Source organism: Staurois parvus, unplaced genomic scaffold (genome assembly GCF_062004578.1).
Source record: "Staurois parvus isolate SC_StPar_1 unplaced genomic scaffold, SC_StPar_1.0 ptg000272l, whole genome shotgun sequence".
Lineage (NCBI taxonomy): Eukaryota > Metazoa > Chordata > Amphibia > Anura > Ranidae > Staurois > Staurois parvus.
The window spans coordinates 5,251,242-5,275,000 of NW_028318068.1; the positions used below are offsets into that span (position 1 = coordinate 5,251,242).

At 42.7% G+C, this 23,759-nt stretch overlaps 1 protein-coding gene across 2 annotated transcripts in view; it reads left to right on the plus strand.

Annotated features, from left to right (window-relative positions):
• DCC (DCC netrin 1 receptor) overlaps nucleotides 1–23,759 on the plus strand; it is a 1,041,949-nt gene that overhangs the window by 726,570 nt on the left and 291,620 nt on the right. For both annotated transcript variants that reach the window (XM_089681618.1, XM_089681619.1), the window contains exon 9: nucleotides 1,852–2,006. In XM_089681618.1, coding sequence (XP_089537744.1) covers nucleotides 1,852–2,006 — 155 coding nt within the window. The remainder of the gene's footprint in view (nucleotides 1–1,851; nucleotides 2,007–23,759) is intronic.

Consider the following 23,759-nt stretch of genomic DNA (forward strand, 5'->3'; position numbering starts at 1 on the left):
TCTCCCAGAACCCTCTAAAGGAATATCCTCACTCTGCGAACTCTTGGCCTGGCCTAAAAGGCTGTTTGCACCTCTCCTAGCCTCCGCCTCCATAAGGGTCAGGAAATCTACAGCCGGCTCTCCTGGGAAAAGGTCTACTTCTCCAGCCCTGTCCAAGGTATCTACATGCTGGTTACATCTGTACTGATGTGGGGTGTTTGGCTGCCATGCTCCATTGCACTAGGGCTCCTCCCAACCTGGCTTCAATGCAGGAGGGCTCTAACTAAAAGGGCCTAGCACCTGATGACAATGCTTTCTGTAACCAGACACTATTCCGGCACATAGCCACCTAATGGCAGACTAGCTAGCTGCACCTGCCTACAGGTAGGAGGTAGAAATTCAAAATAATCATAACAACAGTCATTTCTTTATAAGGTATGACAGGCAGGGCAAATGCCTGAATAGAGTTGTAAGGGGGAATTTCCCCATAGCAAACACTGGTGAAGAGGTCAGTGTCGTTAAGGTGTCTTGGGGGAGAGAGTTGGGCAGGGGCTGTAGTTCAGTTGCTACCAAATGGGGAAAATTACCTTAATGCAAAGTTAAGTCATATAAAGGATTGGAGACTCTGTGAGCCTACCAGCAGGCCCACAAGGAGCGGGTACTCTTGCTTTTTCTTTTTTTTTGCTTTGAAAAGAAAACATTTTTTTTTCAATTTTTCATTTCTGTTTGTGACCACCTTTGTGAACAGTTCACCTCACTTTTTATAAAGAATTTCCCCATGACAGCAAGGCAACAAAAAAGTAGGTCTCGTTATTATGGGAACAGGAGGACACACACAGTAAAAATGTAACCTAACTTGAAAAAGTTTCTAACCCTTCCCAATTTTACTAGAAAATAGTATTTTGTTGCAGTCTGTTACCCAGCTTAATGAAAATTCTCACCACTTCCTTCCCAGTGGAGTTACATATCGTGATTAAAATGCAGCAGGACCTTTATTCCTTCTCCACCCTGTCCAAAACTAATAAAAATTAATTGTCTTTAGCTGGGCTTTTATAAAGGATTTACAGTATTTTTAAACAATTATATTTTAGTGGACAGTATATTATACAATGAAATGTGCTATTTGGAAATCCTTTTTAACCCAGCATACATGTATAGGACAACTGTTATGGTCCAAAATATGGGTTGTATTCTCTCTGCAGAAATGTTTACTGGACCATACTAGAGTGGCCCCATGCAGCATAGACAGTGGGTTGGGTGACATATAGCAAGACTGTTGACTGATATATCAAACAGATAAAAGGAAGTAAGTTGTATTAAAAGGCTTGACATGCTGTGGGGAATCATACGTGTGGCAAGGCTTTATGGTATCATCTATACAACAAGATGGCATGTGGGGTTTAAAGGATAAGTTTGCAAAAATGGATATTTCAGTTTTTGCAAGATTCTGGATAAGTAATCAATTTTTGCACTCTGTTGGTGAGATCTCTTTGGTGAGTTCCCAAGGCTGCACACCTGCTGTTTCCATTACAAAAGTTCCCATCTTTCCCTATTTACTTTATATTATGGTAAATGTATCAAGAAGAGCCAGAATTTCCAAAACTCCCAAGTGACGTGGAACAGAGTTCCCGCTGTTCTGGCTGTTGGTTTATCTAAGACATAAGAGTCCAGAGGCTTATTCAGACAACCATGCTCCATTAATAACTAAAACTTTAGTCTGACCCTTTACTTAAAGTTTTTTTTATAGGTATTGTTCCTGCCAAGCCCAACTAACAGTAACTTGTTATATTTGAATATGGGTCACAAAGTTTGGAGAAATGTAAAAGTTCATATTATACACTATTTCTGATGTGCTCATGTCTCTCTCTGTAGGGAACGGGCCTTGAACACAACACAGCCAGTTGCCTTGCAGCTAACAGTGGGGAACCTAAAGCCCGAGGAAATCTATTCTTTCCGAATTGTGGCCTACAATGAATGGGGACCCGGAGAGAGCTCACAGCCAGTTAAAGTTTCAACACAACCAGAATGTGAGTATAAAATTAACCAAGTACTTTCTATTTGTAAAATAGTTTTTTGGTGGTGCTTCTTTTCTTTACCTTACATCATTGTATATACAGTAATGGGGAGCAAAGCAAGGGTTCTTTCTGGCGGGCTTTAGTTTGCGTCAGAAACTTTGAGGTTTGAGGTGCAGCTTAGAAGAAGGTCAAATACAAGTTAGAATAAGGTACAGTGCAGGTCAAATACACCCATCAATGAACTCTAAATGATCTCGAAAGTGCTTCCAACTGATCTCATATACACAAGCATTGATCACCTGGAAGCATGCTACACTTACCCTTTGACAAAAGCATTTTCCACGACAGAAAAATTATCTTCATTTTATTTTCATTTGTTAAGTAAACTATTTCATTTCCTCATATTCGCTATGTTGGAATGATTCATTTTCAGAGCAATTCATTATTTCCCGGAGAGTATATATTCGTTGTTCCTATATGATTTGTATTTTTGGAAGTTCTGTTATTGTTTGGCTATTTCGAAAGACTGGATATATTCATTGTGTTGTTAAGTTGAATTAATTCCCCCATTCCCAACTGACTTTGTTTGTTGGACTGCGCACATACAAATTAAATGAATGGTCTGTGAAGTTCAGCCCTAATACATAAAGTATCTTATTAGAATATTCACGATAAGCTCGCTAGAATAAAAAGAAGGGATCTGAATCAATTCGGATCATTCATAATGTCATTACATTATTTTGGATGCTTCAAACATTAACAAAAGGCCCAAACTATTTCATCATGTCATCTGAATGAAACAAATTTGTTTCATTCAGATGATTTTTTTAAATAATTTTTGAATTCGTCATTATTGTGATTTGGTTATTCAGATACATCCGGATTTCTGAATCACTGATTTCTATTGTATTTTCCATTAACCGACACAATTTAGTTCTTAGTGGTGTACTGATGTACAGAGATACGCTGTGGTGTTCCAGTACAGCAGAAGGAAATCAACTTATTTGATATTATTTTGACTAAAACTATGTGACTAGAAGTTTATGGACACATGCCCATCATCAAACATTGGCTTGGTGGACATCCCATTCTGAAACCTTAGGAATTAATATGGAGTTGCCCCCCCCCCCCCCATGCAGTTATAACAGTCTCCATGCTTCTGAGAAGGATTTCCACAAGATTGTGGAAATTTGTGCCCTTCGGATACTGCTGTTGAAGAGAAGACCTGGCTCCAGGATAGGTGTTCCAATTCACCCCAAAGGTTGTTCAGGTTGGGGCGTTGTGCAGACCACTTGAATTCTTCCACACCAAAATCATTGTACTATGTCTTTGACCTGACCTTGTACAAAGAGCATAGTCGTATCCGAACAGGAAAGGGCCTTCCTTAAACTGTAGTCACAATTACCGTATATACTCGAGTATAAGCCGAGTTTTTCAGCACATTTTTTGTGCTGAAAAACGGCCCCCTCGGCTTATACTCGAGTAAACATCTGCAGATAGTGGGGCGCGCCCCCCAGGGGGGGCACGAGGCTCCGTCAAGGGAGGCGCGTACAGGGGTGGGCAGAGGGCTGCTGTCTCTTACCTGGCTCCCACGATGATCCCTCCAGGAAGCGCTGCTCCTTCCGTCACTCCGGCCACTCCCTCACTCCTGCCGCTCGGCTCCGCCTCCTCACCGGTAATTGGCCGCCAGAACTGTAGCTCAGGAAAGGTACACAGGTGGCCAATCACGGGCGAGGAGGCGGAGCCGAGCGGACCCACAAAAATCGAGTGAGGGAAAGCCGGTAAGTGTGCAGTGCAGAGGTGCTGCTGCAACCACATATGCTGGCTGCAGCAGCACCATACTGCAACAGGGGTCAGCAAGTGTCATTGGTGTCAGTGGGAGGAATAGTGCCGCATCATTGGTGTCACTGATACTGATGATGGGGCATTATTCCTCCCACTGACACCAACGATGGGGCACTATTCCTCCCACTGACACCAACGATGGGGCACTATTCCTCCCACTGACACCAACGATGGGGCACTATTCCTCCCACTGACACCAATGATGGGGCACTATTCCTCCCACTGATACCAATGATGGGGCACTATTCCTCCCACTGATACCAATGATGGGGCACTATTCCTCCCACTGATACCAATGATGGGGCACTATTCCTCCCACTGACACCAATGATGGGGCACTATTCCTCCCACTGACGCCAATGATGGGGCACTATTCCTCCCACTAATACCAATGATGGGGCACTATTCCTCCCACTGACGCCAATGACGTGGCACTATTCCTCCCACTGACACCAATGACGGGGCACTATTCCTCCCACTGACACCAATGATGGGGCACTATTCCTCCCACTGATACCAATGATGGGGCACTATTCCTCCCACTGACACCAATGATGGGGCACTATTCCTCCCACTGACACCAATGATGGGGCACTATTCCTCCCACTGACACCAATTTTTTACATTGACTAGTAGGTGTCTCATTTCCCACCCTCGGCTTATACTCGAGTCAATAGTTTTTCCCAGTTTTTTGTGGTAAAATTAGGTACCTCGGCTTATATTCGGGTCGGCTTATACTCGAGTATATACGGTATCTAAAATGTCTTTGTATCTCAATGTTTATCAATGGAGATTCAATGGCTATGCGTGTGACCTTATGCACCTGGATTTGGAATGGGATATCCAACAAGCTCATATGATGGTCAGCTATCCACAAATATTTTGCCATTACGTGTATCTGGGAAGTATATTGGTTTCATAAAGGCTGCTCTGGTTTGTGGCACTTCACCCCAAGTTAAATGTCACCAAGTCCGGTGAGCACAGAAGGCCCTCCTAGAAACATATACAGAAAAATGATGAATAATATTTGTGTCAAAACCAGCTAAGGCCAGCAAATTCAGCAAATGTCCATGACCTTTAAATCCATTAATTACATTGAGATACTTTTTTAATATCATCTCTCAAGTTTGTGTTTGCATAAAAATTTTTAATCAGTTTTGCATTTGTAGGCATCAGGTTATGCTGAGAATAGTACTATACGATTTTAATATCTATCATAGTCAAAGCAGACCAATAAAGTTAAAGCAAAATTAATTAAGCAAATAAAGGGCTTTTCCTCTCAAAACCAATATTTCATTTTTTAGTAGATGCCAGAGTGATGAATCGTGTAATAACTTCTTACTCCCTATCTCTCTGCAAGCATCTTCTGTCTCCACAGTACAACACTAATCCCCTATAAAGCAGAGCTGGACAAATTGCGATCACCAAGTTATCAAAAATAAAAAAAAGTTCCTCGTTGACCAATATGTGCTTCCCATAATCTCTCTTTCTATTTGTCAGATAGGTGACCTGTCTGTTTGTGAACACTGGCGAGAAGTGGAATCTGGCCTCCACTGTCCTCACCTTCATGTGTCATATTGTTTCATGATGTATTGTGCACTGATCGGTTGCCTCAGAAAACAGTGGGGATGTTTTGTGATTAATGATATACAGGCGTACCTCGGTTTACAAATGCCTCGGGAAATGTCATTTTCGGTTTACGAGTGCACATCCATTGAAAATAATGCCTCGGTTTACAATTTTTTTTCGCAATACGAACAGATTAATTGGTTTTCAATGCGTTTATGATTTTTTTTTAATCATGCCCCTGTACAGTACTATGCCTTTAACCTCCCTGGCGGTATGATTATGTCAGGAATTTTGTACCAAAAGCGGTACCATTTTTTTGCATGGAAATATGTAGTTTTTTTATTGTAGGCCTGTAATTTAGAAATAACTCCCTGAAATCTGTCTGAACAAGAGTCTAGTAAACATCCCGGATATGATAAAACTTGAAACACGAAATTATAAATTATAATTTAATAAATACTCATAAAAAATAATAATATAATAATAATAAATTTAATTCAATAATATAATCAAACCAAAACCACTGAAATTTGAAATATAGCGCCGAGTTCGCACATCGCTGAGCAAAGTCGCAAAATCGTTTTCAGTGTCTGATGACGAATTTCCCCCACGAATCATTATCACTCAATTCTGCAAGTGGTTCTGATTTACTATCGCTGTTCTCTAGCCGGTCTAAAACCGCTTTTGACCTAAAGGGACGCTTTTTGGACGCCATGGACATTTCTAAGTTTCCAGGCAGAAAGAACAGTCAAAATGCAGGCAGGGCACAGGACAAAGCACTCGGGACAAAATGTACGTGAAATGCTTTGATACAGGAATGTTTTGCTATGAAATAATTGAAAAAAAAAATTATGTAATTTTTTTTTAATTTTCAAATTTGCCGCCCGTACGTCCCGACGTCACAGGGACCGGAACACAGAAGCCGGATGCCGGCATCGGCCGGAGGAGATGGCCGGGGACGCTGCAGGGGACGCATCGCGGGAGCGAAGGACAAGGTAAGCGCTGCAGGGAATCCCTGTACAACGCTGCATGGTAAGCCCGAGTGTAGCTCGGGGTTACCGCTTTTGGTACTGAAACTTTACCCCGAGCTACACTCGGGAATACCGCCAGGGAGGTTAAAGTGCACTTAAGGAGTTTTGAACAGAAAAAATACTTTTTTTGACTTTTTTCTGACCTCTGGAACGGATTAATTGGAAATTAATTGGTTTTCAGTGCATTTCATGTTTTTTTAATCAAGTCCCTGTACAGTATTTATGCCTTTAAAGTGCACTTTATAAATAGTTTTGAACAGATAAGACTTTTTTTTACTTTTTTCTGACCTCCGGAATGGATTAATTGGTTTTCAATGCATTTACGAATTCATTTTTAATCATGTCCCTGTACAGTATTTATGCCTTTAAAGTGCACTTTATAAAGAGTTTTGAACAGAAAAAATACTTTTTTTGACTTTTTTCTGACCTCTGGAACGGATTAATTGGAAATTAATTGGTTTTCAGTGCATTTCTGATTTTTTTTTTAATCAAGTCCCTGTACAGTATTTATGCCTTTAAAGTGCACTTTATAAAGAGTTTTGAACAGATAAGACTTTTTGTTTACTTTTTTCTGACCTCTGGAACAGATTAATTGGTTTTCAATGCATTCCTATGGGAAATGTTTCGATTTACAAATTTTTTGCAATACGAAAAGTCCTGCAGAATGCATTAATATTCGTAAGCCGAGGTACTCCTGTATAGGGCATAGTGATAAGCGTTAGTCTAGGTTCACACCTAAGCGGTTTCCAGAGCGTTTTGCATTTTGCGGAAACACATTACAGTCCATGTAACATGATTTCCTATGGGACACATTCACATCACCGCGTTTTCACCCTGTGTGCTTTTTGGAAAGGGTCAGGGACTATTTTAAATGCAAACATTGCGTTTTTGGTTCTATAGACTTCATTATAGACGCTGCAGAAAAGCATTTAGTGCGTTTGTGATGCATTTTGCGTTTTAATCTGCCTAGCAACAAGAAAAAAATGCAAAACGTATCAAAAATGCGGCAAAAACACGTGCAAAAATGAAAAACGCACCACAAAAAGCACTGCAGAAACGGATCAAACGCAAACTGCATAGGTGTGAACCTAGACTTACACTGTGCTACCTGAAGACGCTAGAGCTATGGATTATGAGGGAGAGGGAGATCAATATATTTGGCAGCTATGGGGGTGGGGGGTAAAGATAGCTGTATAAACTACTATGCAGGGGTAAAGAGAACTCTGTATATGGCTACTGTGGGTGGTGAAGAGAACTGTACATAGTTCTACTGATGGGGGGAATAGGACTATTTACACTGATCAGCCCTAACATTATGACCACTGACAGGTCTCTCTCTCTATCCATTCAGTCATATCCGACCCTTGGCGATTGCATGGACCGTCACTTGTAAGCGACTTTTTCCATGAATTCTCTTAGCAATTATTTTACAGCGTAGGTTGCCAGGTCTTTCCCCAACCCCTACCATGCAGGAGATCCTGTGTGGCCAGGGATGAACACTGACAGGTAAAGTGAATCATATTGATTATCTCATTACAATGACATCTGAGAGTGGCGGGATATATATGGCAGCAAGTGAACATTTTGTCCCTTAAGTTGATGTGTTGAAAGCAGAAAACTGGGCAAGTGTAAGGACTTGAGCGTCTTTGACAAGGGCCTAGTCGTAATGGCTAGACGACTGGGTCAGAGCAACTCCAAAACTGGAGCTTTTAAGGGATGCTCCTGGTCTGCAGTGGTCAGGGCCTACCAAATGGGAACCTAGGAATGAAAACTGACTAACCACTGACAGAGTCATGGGCGACCAAGGCTCATTGATGCATGTAGGGAATGAAGACTGGCCTGTGTAGTCCAATCCAATAGAAGAGCTACTGTAGCCTTAGATTTGTGAAAAAGTTAATGATGTTTCTGATAGAAAGGTGCCAAAACACATAGAGCATCGCAGTTTGCTGTTTTATGGGGCTGTGCAGCTGCAGACCAGTCAGGGTGCCCATGTTGACCCATGTCCACAGCCAAAAGCTCCTACAATGGGCACGTGAGCATCAGAACTGGACCACGGAGCAATGGAAGAAGGTGGCCTGGTCTGATGAATTCAAGAATGAATTCAAGGACATAACAATGAGTTTGATGTTTTGACTTGGCCTCCAAATTCTCCACTTCTCAATCCAGTCAAGGATGTGCTGGAAAAACATATCTGATCCATGGAGGACCCACCTTACAGGGTTTAATGGCTCTTCTACTGAGAGCTTAGTGCCAGATACCACAGGATACCTTCAGAGGTCTGATGGAGTCCATGCCTCAACAAGTTATGGTGGACGGTCAAAATGCTATGGCTGATCAGTCTATATGGCTACTGTTGGAAGGCAGAGGATTGAATACTATACATGGCTTCTGCTAGGAGGAAATATTATTATTATACAGTATTTATAAAGCGCCAACAGTTTGCTCAGCGCTGACTGTATATGTTTCTGTTATGGGGTGAGGCATGCTATATATATTTGTAATGGAGGCATTTAGGATGATTGAATATGCGATTGCTGTTAAGACAATAAGGAATATATATAATATATTACTAAAAGTCTGTAGATCAAGGACCATTACACCTACTATAATTCCAAAAATAGGTGTACATCTTTCTAAATAGTTGTGTTTAGGTGTTGTGTTTAGTTTGCTTTTAATGCTACAGCCTATTAAAAAATATTGGACAATTATGAGTTTCCAACCTTGTAGCAATAGTTTGGGGAATGTCCTTTCTGTTCCACCATGACTGGGCTCTTGTGTACAAATCCAGCTCCACAAAGACATAGTTTGATGAGTTTGGTGTGGAAGAAATTGAGTGGACTGCACAGAGCCCTGACCTCAACCCTACTGAACATCTTTTGGATAAATTGGATAGTGAATAGTTGCATATTTCATATCCCTGCATTGTTCCAAGCCAGGGGCGGACTGACAACTCATGGGGCCCCCTGGGAATAGGGGATCATGGGGCCCCTGTGTCTTTGGCCAAACTCAAAAAAGCCTATGAAAAAGGTACCAGGGGCATCTCATGGGGCCCCCTATTGACCCCGGGCCCTCGGGCAGTGCCCGAGTTTCCGAATGGTCAGTCCGCCCCTGTTCCAAGCACCCAACTTTTTTAAGCTGGCTTCTTAATCTTGAGATATTTCATCCAGGCCTAGTAATAACACTCATCTGACAAGTGACTACAAGGAAAAACGGCTGCTGGGGTCTTGATTCCTTTTAAACCTTTCTCCCCTCAGCCTGGACTGGACAGTAAAGAATCGGGAAATTGGACGTACATCCAAAGATGCAGCCAACCTTCAGAAACGCTACTGGCCCACTTTAAAGTGAACCTGTCATTTGAGAAAACTTATAATGGCTGATCAGGAAGCATACAAATTGGGAAAGTCAGTATAGTCAGAAGTCTTTATGTGCTTAGTTGTTCCAGGTCCCTGGCTCAAAATATACAAGCCAGACAAACAACATGACAGCCATACAACTAGCATTTTCAGTAGGTGAGATCATCAAAGGTATCCTGTAGTTTTTTTTCTTTTTTTTTTACGTTAATGACCGTTTTTCATTAACTTCTTAAATAAAAGAGCTAAGATGTCCTTTTATTTTTTTTTTCAAGAGATCAATCATTCAACGCAGCCTTTAGTTTTTCCTTTTTTCTACATAATCGGCACAATTTCAAGAAATGAACAGAAGCTTTCTTTTTTTCAGAGCGGAGATTAAATCCTTATAAGCTCACCCTTCCTTCTTTGCTTTCATAATGTATAATTTCACCAAAGTCCAATAAGTCGTGATTTTCAGTGACTGCAGATAGAAACGATGTGCATAATCTTTTTATACCACATACTGCGAGCAAAAGATTTTACAATTTATTTTCAGTTTTTCCACTTCTTCAGAATGTCAGAAGAGAGGCATAATTAAAAAGTGAATCTCTTTTTTATTTGTTAAGTAAATGTTGAGGAGTTTATTCTTTGGATAAAAGTATTAAGGAAAATTACAATAATCTGCGTTTTATGCTCTTATCGTCGCACACCCAGCGGATTAATTGTGCAATGCCGCCGTGTATATTGACACTTCGAATGTTCACTGGTAATTGTCATTAGATTGAAAAGCTACTAGTTTTAATTCATTTTTTACAAAAGTGGATGAATGTGAAAAAGAATATCCATTTACCTTTGGCATACATTTAATGGCCAACTTCAGGCTCTGTACCCCCTCCCCAAGAGGACTGCATTGACAGTATTTTATGATTTTTTTTTAATTTACATTTTTCAGATGACTGATCTGAGGTACACTATATGGCCAAATGTGTGTGGACACCTGGCCGTCATACCCACTATATGGCCAAATGTATGTGGATAACCTTCCAAATGATTGAGCCCAGGTTTTTCCAGTGGAGGTACTGTTAAGGTTGCAGCATACAAACATTTTTTAGACAACTGTGGGCTTACAACTTTGTTGGACGTTCTGTTGGCAGCTTTTGTGACATCTAACTTTAGATGAAGTGCCAAAAGCAGAGCAGCCATTATGATATTGCTAAAATATTTGTGGACACCCGACCATCAAACCTTACATAAGCTTGTTGGGCATCCCATACTAAAACCAAGTGCCTAAAATCAAGCACATAGCTGTCCAATTAGATAATTGTGCTTTTGCAGCCTTGTGGAAACAGTTTGAGGAAGGTCTATTTTCTGTTCTAACACACAAAATCAGGTCCGTAAACACAGGTTTTTATGAGTTTCGTGTGGAGGAACTCAAGTGGCCTGCACCTGACCAGTCCTGACCTCAACCCTTCTAAACATCTTTTGGGATGAATTGGAAGGCTGACTACAAGACAGGTCTTCTCTTTCAACATCAGCACCTGACCTCACAAATGCTCTTTTGGCTGAATTGGCACCAATTCCCACAGACTCCCTCCAGAATCCTGTGGAATGGTCTACCAGAAAAGTGGAGGCTGTTATAGTTGCAAAGCTCCAACTTCCCATTAATGCCAATGGTTATGGTATTGGATGTCCAACAAGCTCTTATAGGTGTGATGGTCAGGTGTCCAACTATTGGCCATAAAATGTACATGTCAATGTACTGGCACGCACAGGGGTGAACTGACCATTTGGAAACTCGGGCACTGCCCGAGGGCCCGGGGTCAGTAGGGGGCCCCATGAGATGCCCTTGGTACCTTTTTCATAGGTTTTTTTTGAGTTTGGGCAAGGACACAGGGGCCCCATGATCTCCTATTGCCCGGGGGCCCCATGTGTTGTCAGTCTGCCCCTGGGCATGCAAGTGTTATATTGATAGGATTCAGTCCAAGATTCTAATGGGATGCAGACACTGCAACTTTTTCATTACAATACTAAGATTGCTCAGGTGTTGATAAAGAAGGCTCAGCCCCCCACATAGAAATGTGGCTAAGCAAATATAAATTTTTAGGAACTGAGAAATATATACATCCGCAAAATAGTTCTTACAATCCTTGCAATGCATAAAGTGCCTTGAAAAAGTATTTATACTCCTTGAAATTTTCCACATTTTGTCATGTTACAACCAAAACATAAATGTATTTTATTGGGATTTTATGCGATAGACCAACAAAAAGTGGCACAATATTGTGAAGTGGAAGGAAAGTGATAAATGGTTTTTAAAATTTTATACAAAAAAATCTGTGAAAAGTGTGGCGTGCATTTGTATTCAGCCCCCCGGAGTCAATACTTTGTAGAACCACCTTTTGCTGCAATTCCAGCTGCAAGTCTTTTTGGGGATGTCTCCACCAGCTTTGCACTAGAGAGGAACATTTCTGCCCATTCTTCTTTGCAAAATAGCTCAAGTCTGCCAGATTGGATGGAGAGTGTCTTTGAACAGCAATTTTCAAGTCTCGCCACAGATTCTCAATAGGATTTAGGGAAATTCTAACACGTGAATATGCTTTGATCTAAACCATTCCATTGTAGCTCTGGCTGTATGTTTCGGGTTGTTGTCCTGCTGAAAGGTGAACCTGCACCCCAGTCTCAAGTATTTTGCAGACTCTAACAGGTTTTCTTCAAAGATTTCCCTGTATTTGGCTCCATCTAGCTTCCCTTCAACTCTGATCAGCTTTCCTGTCCCAGCTGAAGAAAAGCATCCCCACAACATGATGATGCCACCACCATGTTTCACGGTGAGGATGGTTCGTTTGTTTTGATGTGTCGTGTTAGTTTTTCCACCACAGATAGCATTTTGCTTTTAGGCCAAAAAGTTCAATTTTGGTCTCATCTGACAAGAGCACCTTCTTCCACATATTTGTTGTATCCCCTAAATGGCTTCTCGCAAACCTACTGATGGGACTTCCTTTAGCTTTCTTTCAATATTGTCTTTCTTCTAGTCACTCAGCCATAAAAGCCAGATTTGTGGAGTGCACGACTAATAGTTGTCCTGTGGAAAGATTCTCCCACCTGAGCTGTGAATCTCTGGAGCTTCTCCAGTGCTACCATGGGCCTCTTGGCTTCTTCTCTGATGAATGCTTTCCTTGCCCGGCCTGTAAGTTTAGGTGGATGGCCATATCTTGGTAGGTTTGCAGTTGTGCCATACTCTTTCAATTTTTGGATGAAGGATTGAACAGTGCGAGATGTCGAAGCTTGGGATATTCTTTTATAACCTAAACCTGCTTTAACATCCCTGGCGGTATTCCTGAGTGTAGCTCGGGGTAAAGTTTCAGCACCACAAGCGGTAACCCCGAGCTACACTCGGGAATACCCTGCAGCGTTGCTCCGGGATCACTTCTTCACTTACCTTGTCCTGCGCTCCCGCGATCTCTCCCCTGCAGTGTCTCTGGCAATGTCCTCTGGCCGATGCCGGCATCTGTCTTCCGGGTTCCGTTCCCTGCGACGTCGGGATGTACGGGGGACAGAACTGGCAGGAAATTTTAAAATTGTAAAAGGGACATACACTAAAATCACATAGTAAAACATTCCTGTATCAAACCATTTCACATACATTTTGTCCCGAGTGCTTTGTCCTGTGCCCTGCCTGCATTTTTACTGTTCTTTCTGCCTGGAAACTGAGAAACGTCCATGGCGTCCAAAAAGCGTCCCTTTAGGTCAAAAGTGGTTTTAGACCAGCTAGAGAACAGCGATAGTAAATCAGAACCACTTGCAGAATTGAGTGATAATGATTCGTGGGGGAAATTCGTCATCAGACACTGAAAACGATTTTGCGACTTTGCTCAGTGATGTGCGAACTTGGTGCTCTATTTCAAATTTCAGTGTTTTTGGTTTCATTATATTATTGATTTAAATTTATTATTATATTATTATTTTTTATGATTATTTATTATATTATAATTTATGATTTTATGTTTCAAATTCTATCATACCCAGGATGTTTACTAGACTCTTGTTCGGACAGATTTCAGTGAGTTATTCCTAAAAATTACAGGCCTACAATAAAAAAATGACATATTTCCATGCAAAAAAAATTTACCACTTTGAGCACAGAAATACTGACATAATCAGAACGCTAGGGAGGTTAAATTACACCCTGGTGGACTCTATTTACTAATTAGGTGACTTCTGAAGGCAATTGGTTCTACTAGATTTTAGTTAGGGGTATCAAAGTAAAGGAGGCTGAATACAAATGCACACCACACTTTTCAGATATTTATTTGTAAAAAAATTTTAAAATCAGTTAGCATCTTCCTTCCACTTCACAATTTTGTTACACTTTGTGTCAGTCTATCACAGAAAATCCCAATAAAGTACATTCACGTTTTTGGTTGCAACATGACAAAATGTGAAAAATTTCAAGGGGTATGAATACTTTTTCAAGGCACTGGATAGTTTACCCGGAGGGCTTTTTCCCAACAAAACACATTTAATGCAACCTTTGCCTGCTCCCTTGTCGATGGCACACTTACCTCTTTATCGATCTATCCACAGAGTACTTCTAAACAAGAGCAACTGCAAGGCTTTGAATAGGAAATAATCTTGAATAACTGGTGCAAACAAAGTAAAATCAAGACAATTGAAAGGCTAGGCAAAAAATGCAAAATTAAAGGCATTTTTTTAAGCCTCAATGGTGTCCTTTTATCATTTGAGAGAACAGCCCACAATCAATTCAGTTTGCTTTGCTTACATTTGTTTAATATCGCCTTTTTTAACCACATAAAAAAGGCAGCTGCTCTTTTTTTTCATAGGGACAAAAGGTCGATCGATAAGCTGATCAATAACATTACCTAAAGCTGTTAAGTCCATCATTGCTGGTAGGACCGGTAGCTGTGATGAATGCATGGCAATGCATTGTGGGCTTTTTCGGCTCCAGTGAAGAAGAAAAAAATGAGGCTGTTAATGCATCAGCCTGGTAATCGCTCACAGGGAAGGAGTCCGCTGTGTGGAATAGGATTTGGAGACCTCTCCTGTCTGCTCCTGCAGGCCTGCCTGTGTCCAGCTGCATTGAGCAGCCTGTTTTTGTCTGATGCTCTTCCATTCAGGCGCGCAGTTTGTCGTACAGGAGGATGGCAGCTGTTCAAAAACACGAGGAATGGTTTGAAACTGAAAACCATCAGGTGCTCATCTTCCACCAGGCTAATCGGTTTTGTATCAACAGAGCTGTTCAGTGTCTGTGTGCAGGTGTTTCGGGTTTTTTGTTTCCATCGTTTTTCTGGCTTATCTCCAAAGATCGTTGAAGCGTTTTAATTCTGCAACCGTAAAATAATGTCATATGAAGCAAGAATCGAGGCAAAATATACACATTAAGGTGGAAATGACACCTTCTGTTAAAAATAAATCCAGATTGGCAGCATCTTCTATCTAAAAATATGTATAGGTGCTCTAGGGGCTCTCCCCAAATTGGTTTACAGACAACAAAAAAACAATGGGAACAAATAATTTTAGTATTATGAACAAAAGTACCCCTACTCTGCGTTTCTGGAGGATTACAACTCAAAGTGAATATTTGTCTGGCAGAGCAAAAATGAGGGTCTCCTCCACTAAATCACAAAGAGAGCAGATTTAGAAGGGGGATTATGGGCAAAAATGACATATATGATGCAGTCAGCCACTAGCATCAACACAGCAGTTTGAATTTATTTTTTTCTTTTTTTTTTTCCAAAATAAAGTTTTATTGAATATATAAGATACGAGGAATACAGAGAATGGGGGGTAGTGGATATAACAATCGGGAGAACAAAAATCAAAACAACTCCTATAACAATCAAATGTAGTCATTTCCACAGTTAACATCAAGTAAATACAATAATAGCACTGTGTGTTAAATGGCAATTCAGTATCCAACATTCAGGACGGCGAACTTTTCCTTTCTCTTCCCTTCTCTTCATCCTCTCCCACCCCTCCTCCCTCTCCCCCCCCCCCCATCCTTGAAAGTGAGGGGGGCCTAACTCCACGAATTGAATTTCTTGAATATAGTATAAGACATGAGATCTGTAGCCATAGACCAATGGTCTTCAAACTGCTATCCAGGGGCTGGATGTAGTCCTTTGCTTACTTTTATCTGGCTCTTGGGCCTTTATACCCACCACTGTATACCACCCCATAGTATACCTGCCACTGACACCTACAACAGGGCACTATTCCTCCCACTGACACCAATGATAGGGCACTATTCCTCCCACTGACACCAATGATAGGGCACTATTCCTCCCACTGACACCAATGATGGGGCACTATTCCTCCCACTGACACCAATGATGGGGCACTATTCCTCCCACTGACACCAATGATGGGGCACTATTCCTCCCACTGACACCAATGATGGGGCACTATTCCTCCCACTGACACCAATGATGGGGCACGATTCCTCCCACTGACACCAATGATGGGGCACTATTCCTCCCACTGACATCAATGATGGGGCACTATTCCTTCCACTGACACAAATGATGGGGCACTATTCCTCCCACTGACATCAACGATGGGCCATTATTCCTCCCTCTAATACCAATGATAGGGCACTATTCCTCCCACTGACATCAACGATGGGCCATTATTCCTCCCTCTAATACCAACGATGAGCCATTATTCCTCCCTCTAATACCAATGATGAGGCACTATTCCTACCCCTAATACCAAAAAGGGGACATTGTTTACTCCCACTAACACCAAGACATTATCTACTCCCGCCGGCCACAGTTTGGCCCTCCTAAAATTTAAAGGTCAGTAAAATGAACTGTTAAGAAAGTTTGAAGACCCCAACCACAAACCATGGGTTATATGTAACAACCTTCAGGGTATTGGGCAATAGCAAAAGCTTTGCTGGGAACGCCACCCCCCAGTGCACCCTCATATAACCCCACCCACTCCACTGGACTCCAGTTTTTTTTGCTAGTGTCCTTAGGTGACGGATTACATCTATTGGATTGGAAGTTTCTACACCAATCCTTTTTCACAGCAGTTTTTATTTTTCTGGATTTCCCATAACATTGTTTTATTACCTGTTGATGCTGACAGTAGAATTGTTGTTTTTCCACTTCCTGTAATAGGTTTTTATTCAGCATAAAAGGCTAGTGTTAAATTGACACATAATTCTAAATAGAATTTAAAACAAAACTTAAAGCTATATTTAAAAGCTTGTGATCCAGAAGGGTTTTTATTGCAGAAAAGACATCCTATGGGGTTGATTTACTAAAAGCCTATAGGCTGCTCACTTTGCAAGCAAATGTTCACCTTGCAAGGAAATTGTTCCTTAGCTAAGTAAATGAGTTGAAACTTCCATCATCCAATTAGGTGCAAGCAAAAATATTCTTTACTTTTGGTTATTCTTTGCAAAGTGAATTTTCATCACATTCACTAAGCTATGGGAAATTCCCTTGCAAAGTGAAATCCATGCAGGCACAGGGAGAACATCCAAACTCCAGGTAGGTGGTGCTGTAGTTGGGATTTGAACCAACAAGCCTAGAGGTGCCAGGTGGAGGTGCTAACCATTTTAGCCACTGTCTATTCCATAAATAAAAGATGACCATTGTAAACACAGATACCACTCTGATATAATTTGCCCCTTTTGCTGGACACCATGGCCATCTGCTGGCAGGTTCAACAGGTAATAAAACTGATACAGGACCATAATGGTAAATTGAAAGTCTTCATCATATATATAATTTTTTTTTAAATTGTGCTCATAGTTACACTTCAAAGGACAACTTAGTTTTTAGTGAATGTTTCCTTTAATAAATCCCCCCCACCCCCTGAGTGTAGCCACCTGGGATAGTCCATGCCTTTCTCCTCGAGCCAGTGATCTTTCCTTTGACAAGGTCCAGGTTGGCTTCTCTTCGTAGTACACATGCTCACCACGGCCCCAGGCATTCCTGTGGATAAGTTGTACTTATGGCAGCCTCCAGCAGTCCATCAAAGTGCAGTTCAACCATAGGAGAAAACTGGGCCATGGCGTTTGGACCTCTGGATCGGGGAAAAAGGCTCAGTGTGGGGGACTATTAAGGTGCAATTTCATTAAAGGTAAGGTAATACATTTTCCTGTCTTTACTCATGATCCCAAACATACCTACATAATTTCTGAGTGGCATACTATACCTTGCATATAATCCCTCTTTTTCTCCAATCTGATTTATTGAATACGCCTATTTGTTTTTATTAGTTGCAAATTATAAATTTTTACTATCGCCCTGCTAGTTTAGAGTAATTAACACCCAATAACTTTAGGCAAATAAATAATAAAATGATGTGTGAGTATATTTGGCTTGATCTCCATGGAATGACAAGAGGCTAAGTGATGTCTAACATTATTAAATCTTTATTTTTCTCTGTAACACTCAATAAAACCTCAGAGTAATAAATGAGCTGGCATACAAAGGCCATGTATTCCCACACTAAACAGAGCTTGTAAAAAGCTGCAGTTATAAGCATTTCTTCTGCGTCTTCTCTACTTAAATACACACAAATAAAACCCCCCTGGACTGACTTATATACAGTGCCGCCTTGTCTGGTGCCCAAATACAAAAAGACAACCCCTATATCTGTGTACTTCCATTTAAAGTGGACCTGAACATGAAAAGTGAATATTTACTGGGAATGTTAAGCAGTATTTACTTATTTTTTTTAATTTCTTCTGAAAAATAATACTGCACTTCCTCTGCCTTGAGCCTTAACTGTCTGCAGTGTGAGATCATCTAAGGCACTGCAGCCTCTGACTGCTACCCTCACTGGCTTTGGAGTGAGATATGTGGTGTCACTACTGTGATCACTGTTCTCCTTGCTGGAGAGGAAACTGTACCTGAGGATCTAAAGTGCAAGAATCACCCTGCCTGTGCTCCATTCATTCTGTGGAAGATTAACGCATAACGGGAATAGCCTAAAAAAGGGATCAAAGTCATCCTGAAAGCTTGTATGTTTAATCACTTCAGCCCTTAGAGCGTACCCATACAGTATGTCCTCGAGTTGAAGTGGTTTTATCTGGATCATGACTGCAGCCGTAATCCTGATATTAAAGTTTGCGCCGTTGGTGGGCTTTCATGTAGAAGTGACCTGAGTGGCGCTACACCTGCAAAATTATTTCTAAAGGGTGCGGAAGGGGGATTCCTCTCCCACTACCGTTATTATTTATTTATTTCAGGTACTTATATAGCGCCATCAATTTACGCAGCGCTTTTACATATATATTGTACATTCACATCAGTCCCTAACCCTCAAGGGGCGTACAATCTAAGGTCCCTAACTCACATTCATACATACACATACTAGGGACAATTTAGACAGGAACCAATTAACCTCCCAGCATGTCTCAGGCTCTCCGGTGCAATCAGGGAGTCTGGAACCACTGCAACCTATTGGTCCGACTGAACACAGAAGAAAGGCACAACATACCCACCCCTCCTCTCTGACAAATGAAACTGAAATGCTCATCACTTCCGGTTCCTGTTTGTTGTTTACAAACCATTACCAACTTGTAAATCATCTGAGCAAACAAAATTCCATTTGATCAGATGCTTCTGAGGACAGAGGAGAGATCTGGGGTCAAATACACCCCAGATCTCTCCATAAAGAGGACCTGTCACTGCTCATGCTATGTTGTTCATCCTTTGTGATAGCAATAAAGTTAATCCCTAAAAACATTTAAAGAGACAGTGTAAAAAAAATAGAATAAATCAATAAATAAATACATTTTTTTTATAGAGCCCCATCTCCCCCATACACATGTGCAAATGCACACATAGGTCCCAATTGCATATGCAAACCGTGATTGCACTATACATATGTGGTATTGTTGTAAACATTAGATTGAAAGCAATAATTCTAGCACCAGACTTCCTGTTTAACTTTAAATTGGTAACCTGTAAAGCAGTGGTTCTCAACCTTTCTAATGCCGCGACCCCTTAATACAGTTCCTCATGTTGTGGTGACCCCCAACCATAAAATTATTTTCGTTGCTACTTCATAACTGTAATTTTGCAGTGGGAGGAGTAGTGCCACGTCACTGGTGTCAGTGGGAGGAATAGTGCCACGTCATTGGTGTCAGTGGGAGGAATAGTGCCACGTCATTGGTGTCAGTGGGAGGAATAGTGCCTCATCATTGGTGTCAGTGGGAGGAATAGTGCCCCATCATTGGTATCAGTGGTAGGAATAGTGCCCCATCATTGGTGTCAGTGGTAGGAATAGTGCCCCATCATTGGTGTCAGTGGTAGGAATAGTGCCCCATCATAGGTGTCAGTGGGGGGAATAGTGCCCCATCATTGGTGTCAGTGGGAGGAATAGTGCCCCATCATTGGTGTCAGTGGGAGGAATAGTGCCACGTCATTGGTGTCAGTGGGAGGAATAGTGTCCCGTCATTGGTATCAGTGGGAGGAATAGTGCCCCATCATTGGTATCAGTGGTAGGAATAGTGCCCCCATCATTGGTGCCAGTGGTAGGAATAGTGCCCCATCATTGGTGCCAGTGGTAGGAATAGTGCCCCATAATTGGTGTCAGTGGGAGGAATAGTGCCCCATCATTGGTGTCAGTGGGGGGAGGAATAGTGCCCCATCATTGGTGTCAGTGGGGGGAGGAATAGTGCCCCATCATTGGTGTCAGTGGGGGGAGGAATAGTGCCCCATCGTTGGTGTCAGTGGGGGGAGGAATAGTGCCCCATCGTTGGTGTCAATGGGAGGAATAGTGCCCCATCATAGGTGTCAGTGGGGGGAATAGTGCCCCATCATTGGTGTCAGTGGGAGGAATAGTGCCACGTCATTGGTGTCAGTGGTAGGAATAGTGCCTCATCATTGGTGTCAATGGGAGGAATAGTGCCCCATCATTGGTGTCAGTGGTAGGAATAGTGCCCCATCATAGGTGTCAGTGGGGGGAATAGTGCCCCATCATTGGTGTCAGTGGGAGGAATAGTGCCCCATCATTGGTATCAGTGGGAGGAATAGTGCCACGTCATTGGTGTCAGTGGGAGGAATAGTGTCCCGCCACTGATGTCAATGGGAGGAATAGTGCCCCATCATTGGTATCAGTGGTAGGAATAGTGCCCCCATCATTGGTGCCAGTGGTAGGAATAGTGCCCCATCATTGGTGCCAGTGGTAGGAATAGTGCCCCATCATTGGTGTCAGTGGGAGGAATAGTGCCCCATCATTGGTGTCAGTGGGGGGAGGAATAGTGCCCCATCATTGGTGTCAGTGGGGGGAGGAATAGTGCCCCATCATTGGTGTCAGTGGGGGGAGGAATAGTGCCCCATCGTTGGTGTCAGTGGGGGGAGGAATAGTGCCCCATCGTTGGTGTCAATGGGAGGAATAGTGCCCCATCATAGGTGTCAGTGGGGGGAATAGTGCCCCATCATTGGTGTCAGTGGGGGGAATAGTGCCCCATCATTGGTGTCAGTGGGGGGAATAGTGCCCCATCATTTGTGTCAGTGTGGGGAATAGTGCCCCATCATTGGTGTCAGTGGGGGGAATAGTGCCCCATCATTGGTGTCAGTGGGGGGAATAGTGCCCCATCATTGGTGTCAGTGGGGGGAATAGTGCCCCATCATTGGTGTCAGTGGGGGGAATAGTGCCCCATCATTGGTATCAGTGGTAGGAATAGTGCCCCCATCATTGGTGTCAGTGGTAGGAATAGTGCCCCATCATTGGTGCCAGTGGTAGGAATAGTGCCCCATCATAGGTGTCAGTGGGAGGAATAGTGCCCCATCATTGGTGTCAGTGGGAGGAATAGTGCCCCATCATTGGTGTCAGTGGGAGGAATAGTGCCCCATCATTGGTGTCAGTGGGAGGAATAGTGCCCCATCGTTGGTGTCAGTGGGGGGAGGAATAGTGCCCCATCGTTGGTGTCAATGGGAGGAATAGTGCCCCATCATAGATGTCAGTGGGGGGAATAGTGCCCCATCATAGGTGTCAGTGGGGGGAATAGTGCCCCATCATTGGTGTCAGTGGGGGGAATAGTGCCCCATCATTGGTGTCAGTGGGGGGAATAGTGCCCCATCATTGGTGTCAGTGGGGGTAATAGTGCCCCATCATTGGTGTCAGTGGGAGGAATAGTGCCCCATCACTGGTGTCAGTGGGAGGAATAGTGTCCCATCACTGGTGTCAGTGGGAGGAAAAGTGCCCCATCATTGGTGTCAGTGGGAGGAATAGTGCCCCATCACTGGTGTCAGTGGGAGGAATAGTGCCCCATCATTGGTGTCAGTGGGAGGAATAGTGTGCCATCATTGGTGTCAGTGGGAGGAATAGTGCCCTATCATTGGTATCAGTGGGAGGAATAGTGCCCCATCATTGGTATCAGTGGGAGGAATAGTGCCCCCATCATTGGTGTCAGTGGGAGGAATAGTGCCCCATCGTTGGCATCAGGGGGAGGAATAGTGCCCCAACATTGGTGTCAGTGGGAGGAATAGTGCCCCATCGTTGGTGTCAGTGGGAGGAATAGTGCCCCATCGTTGGTGTCAGTGGGAGGAATAGTGCCCCATCGTTGGTGTCAGTGGGAGGAATAGTGCCCCATCGTTGGTATCAGTGGGAGGAATAGTGCCCCATCATTGGTGTCAGTGGGGGGAGGAATAGTGCCCCATCATTGTTAATAGTGACACCAATGATTGGGCACTATTCCTCCCACTGACACCAATGATACTTACCTTGCTGACCCCTGCTCCAGCCTGGGCTCGCTCGCTCCCTCCCTCTCCCATGGTACAAACACTTACCGGTCAGATGGCTTCCTTCTCCGGCCGCTTTCCTCCTCTTCACTCGCTCGTGCTTCGCGGTGCCGCTCGGCTCCTCCTTTCCAAGCTCTACCTCCTCGCCGGTGATTGGCCGCCTGTGTGCCTCTCTTGAGCTACAGTTCCGGCGGCCAATCACCGACGAGGAAGGATTGATCCCGGGGGTGTGTCCAGATGACAGGAACGGCATGTCATCCCGCCCACACCTGCAGACGGATCAAGGAGCGGTGTCTCGGTTCCTAAGGCCATCGGAAATATGTGTTTTCCGATGGTCTTAGGCGACCCCTGGGAAAGTGTCGTTCGACCCCCAAAGGGGTCGCGACCCCCAGGTTGAGAACCGCTGCTGTAAAGGCTTTTAAAGTGTCACCTATAGATAATTTTTTGCTATTCCGCAGGCTTGCACAAATTTACAGCATGACGTGTTAGGTATCGAGTTACTTGACATAACATCATCTTTTATGTGTTTTTTTCTAATGGGTATTATAATGAGCTTGTGTGCACTAAAACTCATTAGCCACTTCCCGTCTGGCCCATGTATATAAATGGGCGGACGGGAGCAATGCAAGATCAGGTTGCCGTTCATAAATGGCGCCCGCCATTTTAGCCTGTGCGCGCTCCCTGGGGGCGCGCGGCACCACGATCCGGAACAACGAATGCTGTACGGGACCTCTGTGTGAGGTCCCAATCATGTGATCACTGATTGGCCAATCACTGATCACATGAATAGTAGTAAGCAAGATGTCACTTCTGACATCATTGCTTACCACGTGTGAAATCTGTGAATGATCACAGAGATCACATGGTACAAGGCTATTCACAACAACCTTGTACCATGTGACAAGCTGTGACCAATTACAGCTCACACAGTATTTTGCAGTGGTTGCAAGAATGCAGCCATAGAGGAGAAAGTATTGCTTTTACAGCCTTTATGTAAAAGCAATCACTGTAAAAAAAAAAAAAAAAAAATCTTCATCACCCCCCACAAGTAGTACAGCATCACTATAGTGACACTTTATTGCTAGGGTGACAGTATGTTAAAAAAAACATAAATAATAATATAAAAAAAAGGTAAAAATGCAAAAATAAATTTAGAAAAATTTTTGGTTATAAACGAATTTGGGTTATTTTTTTTATTAAATAGATAATTGAATAAATTTTGGGCAAGATTTATGCAGAAAGATTATACATTTGCAAAATTTT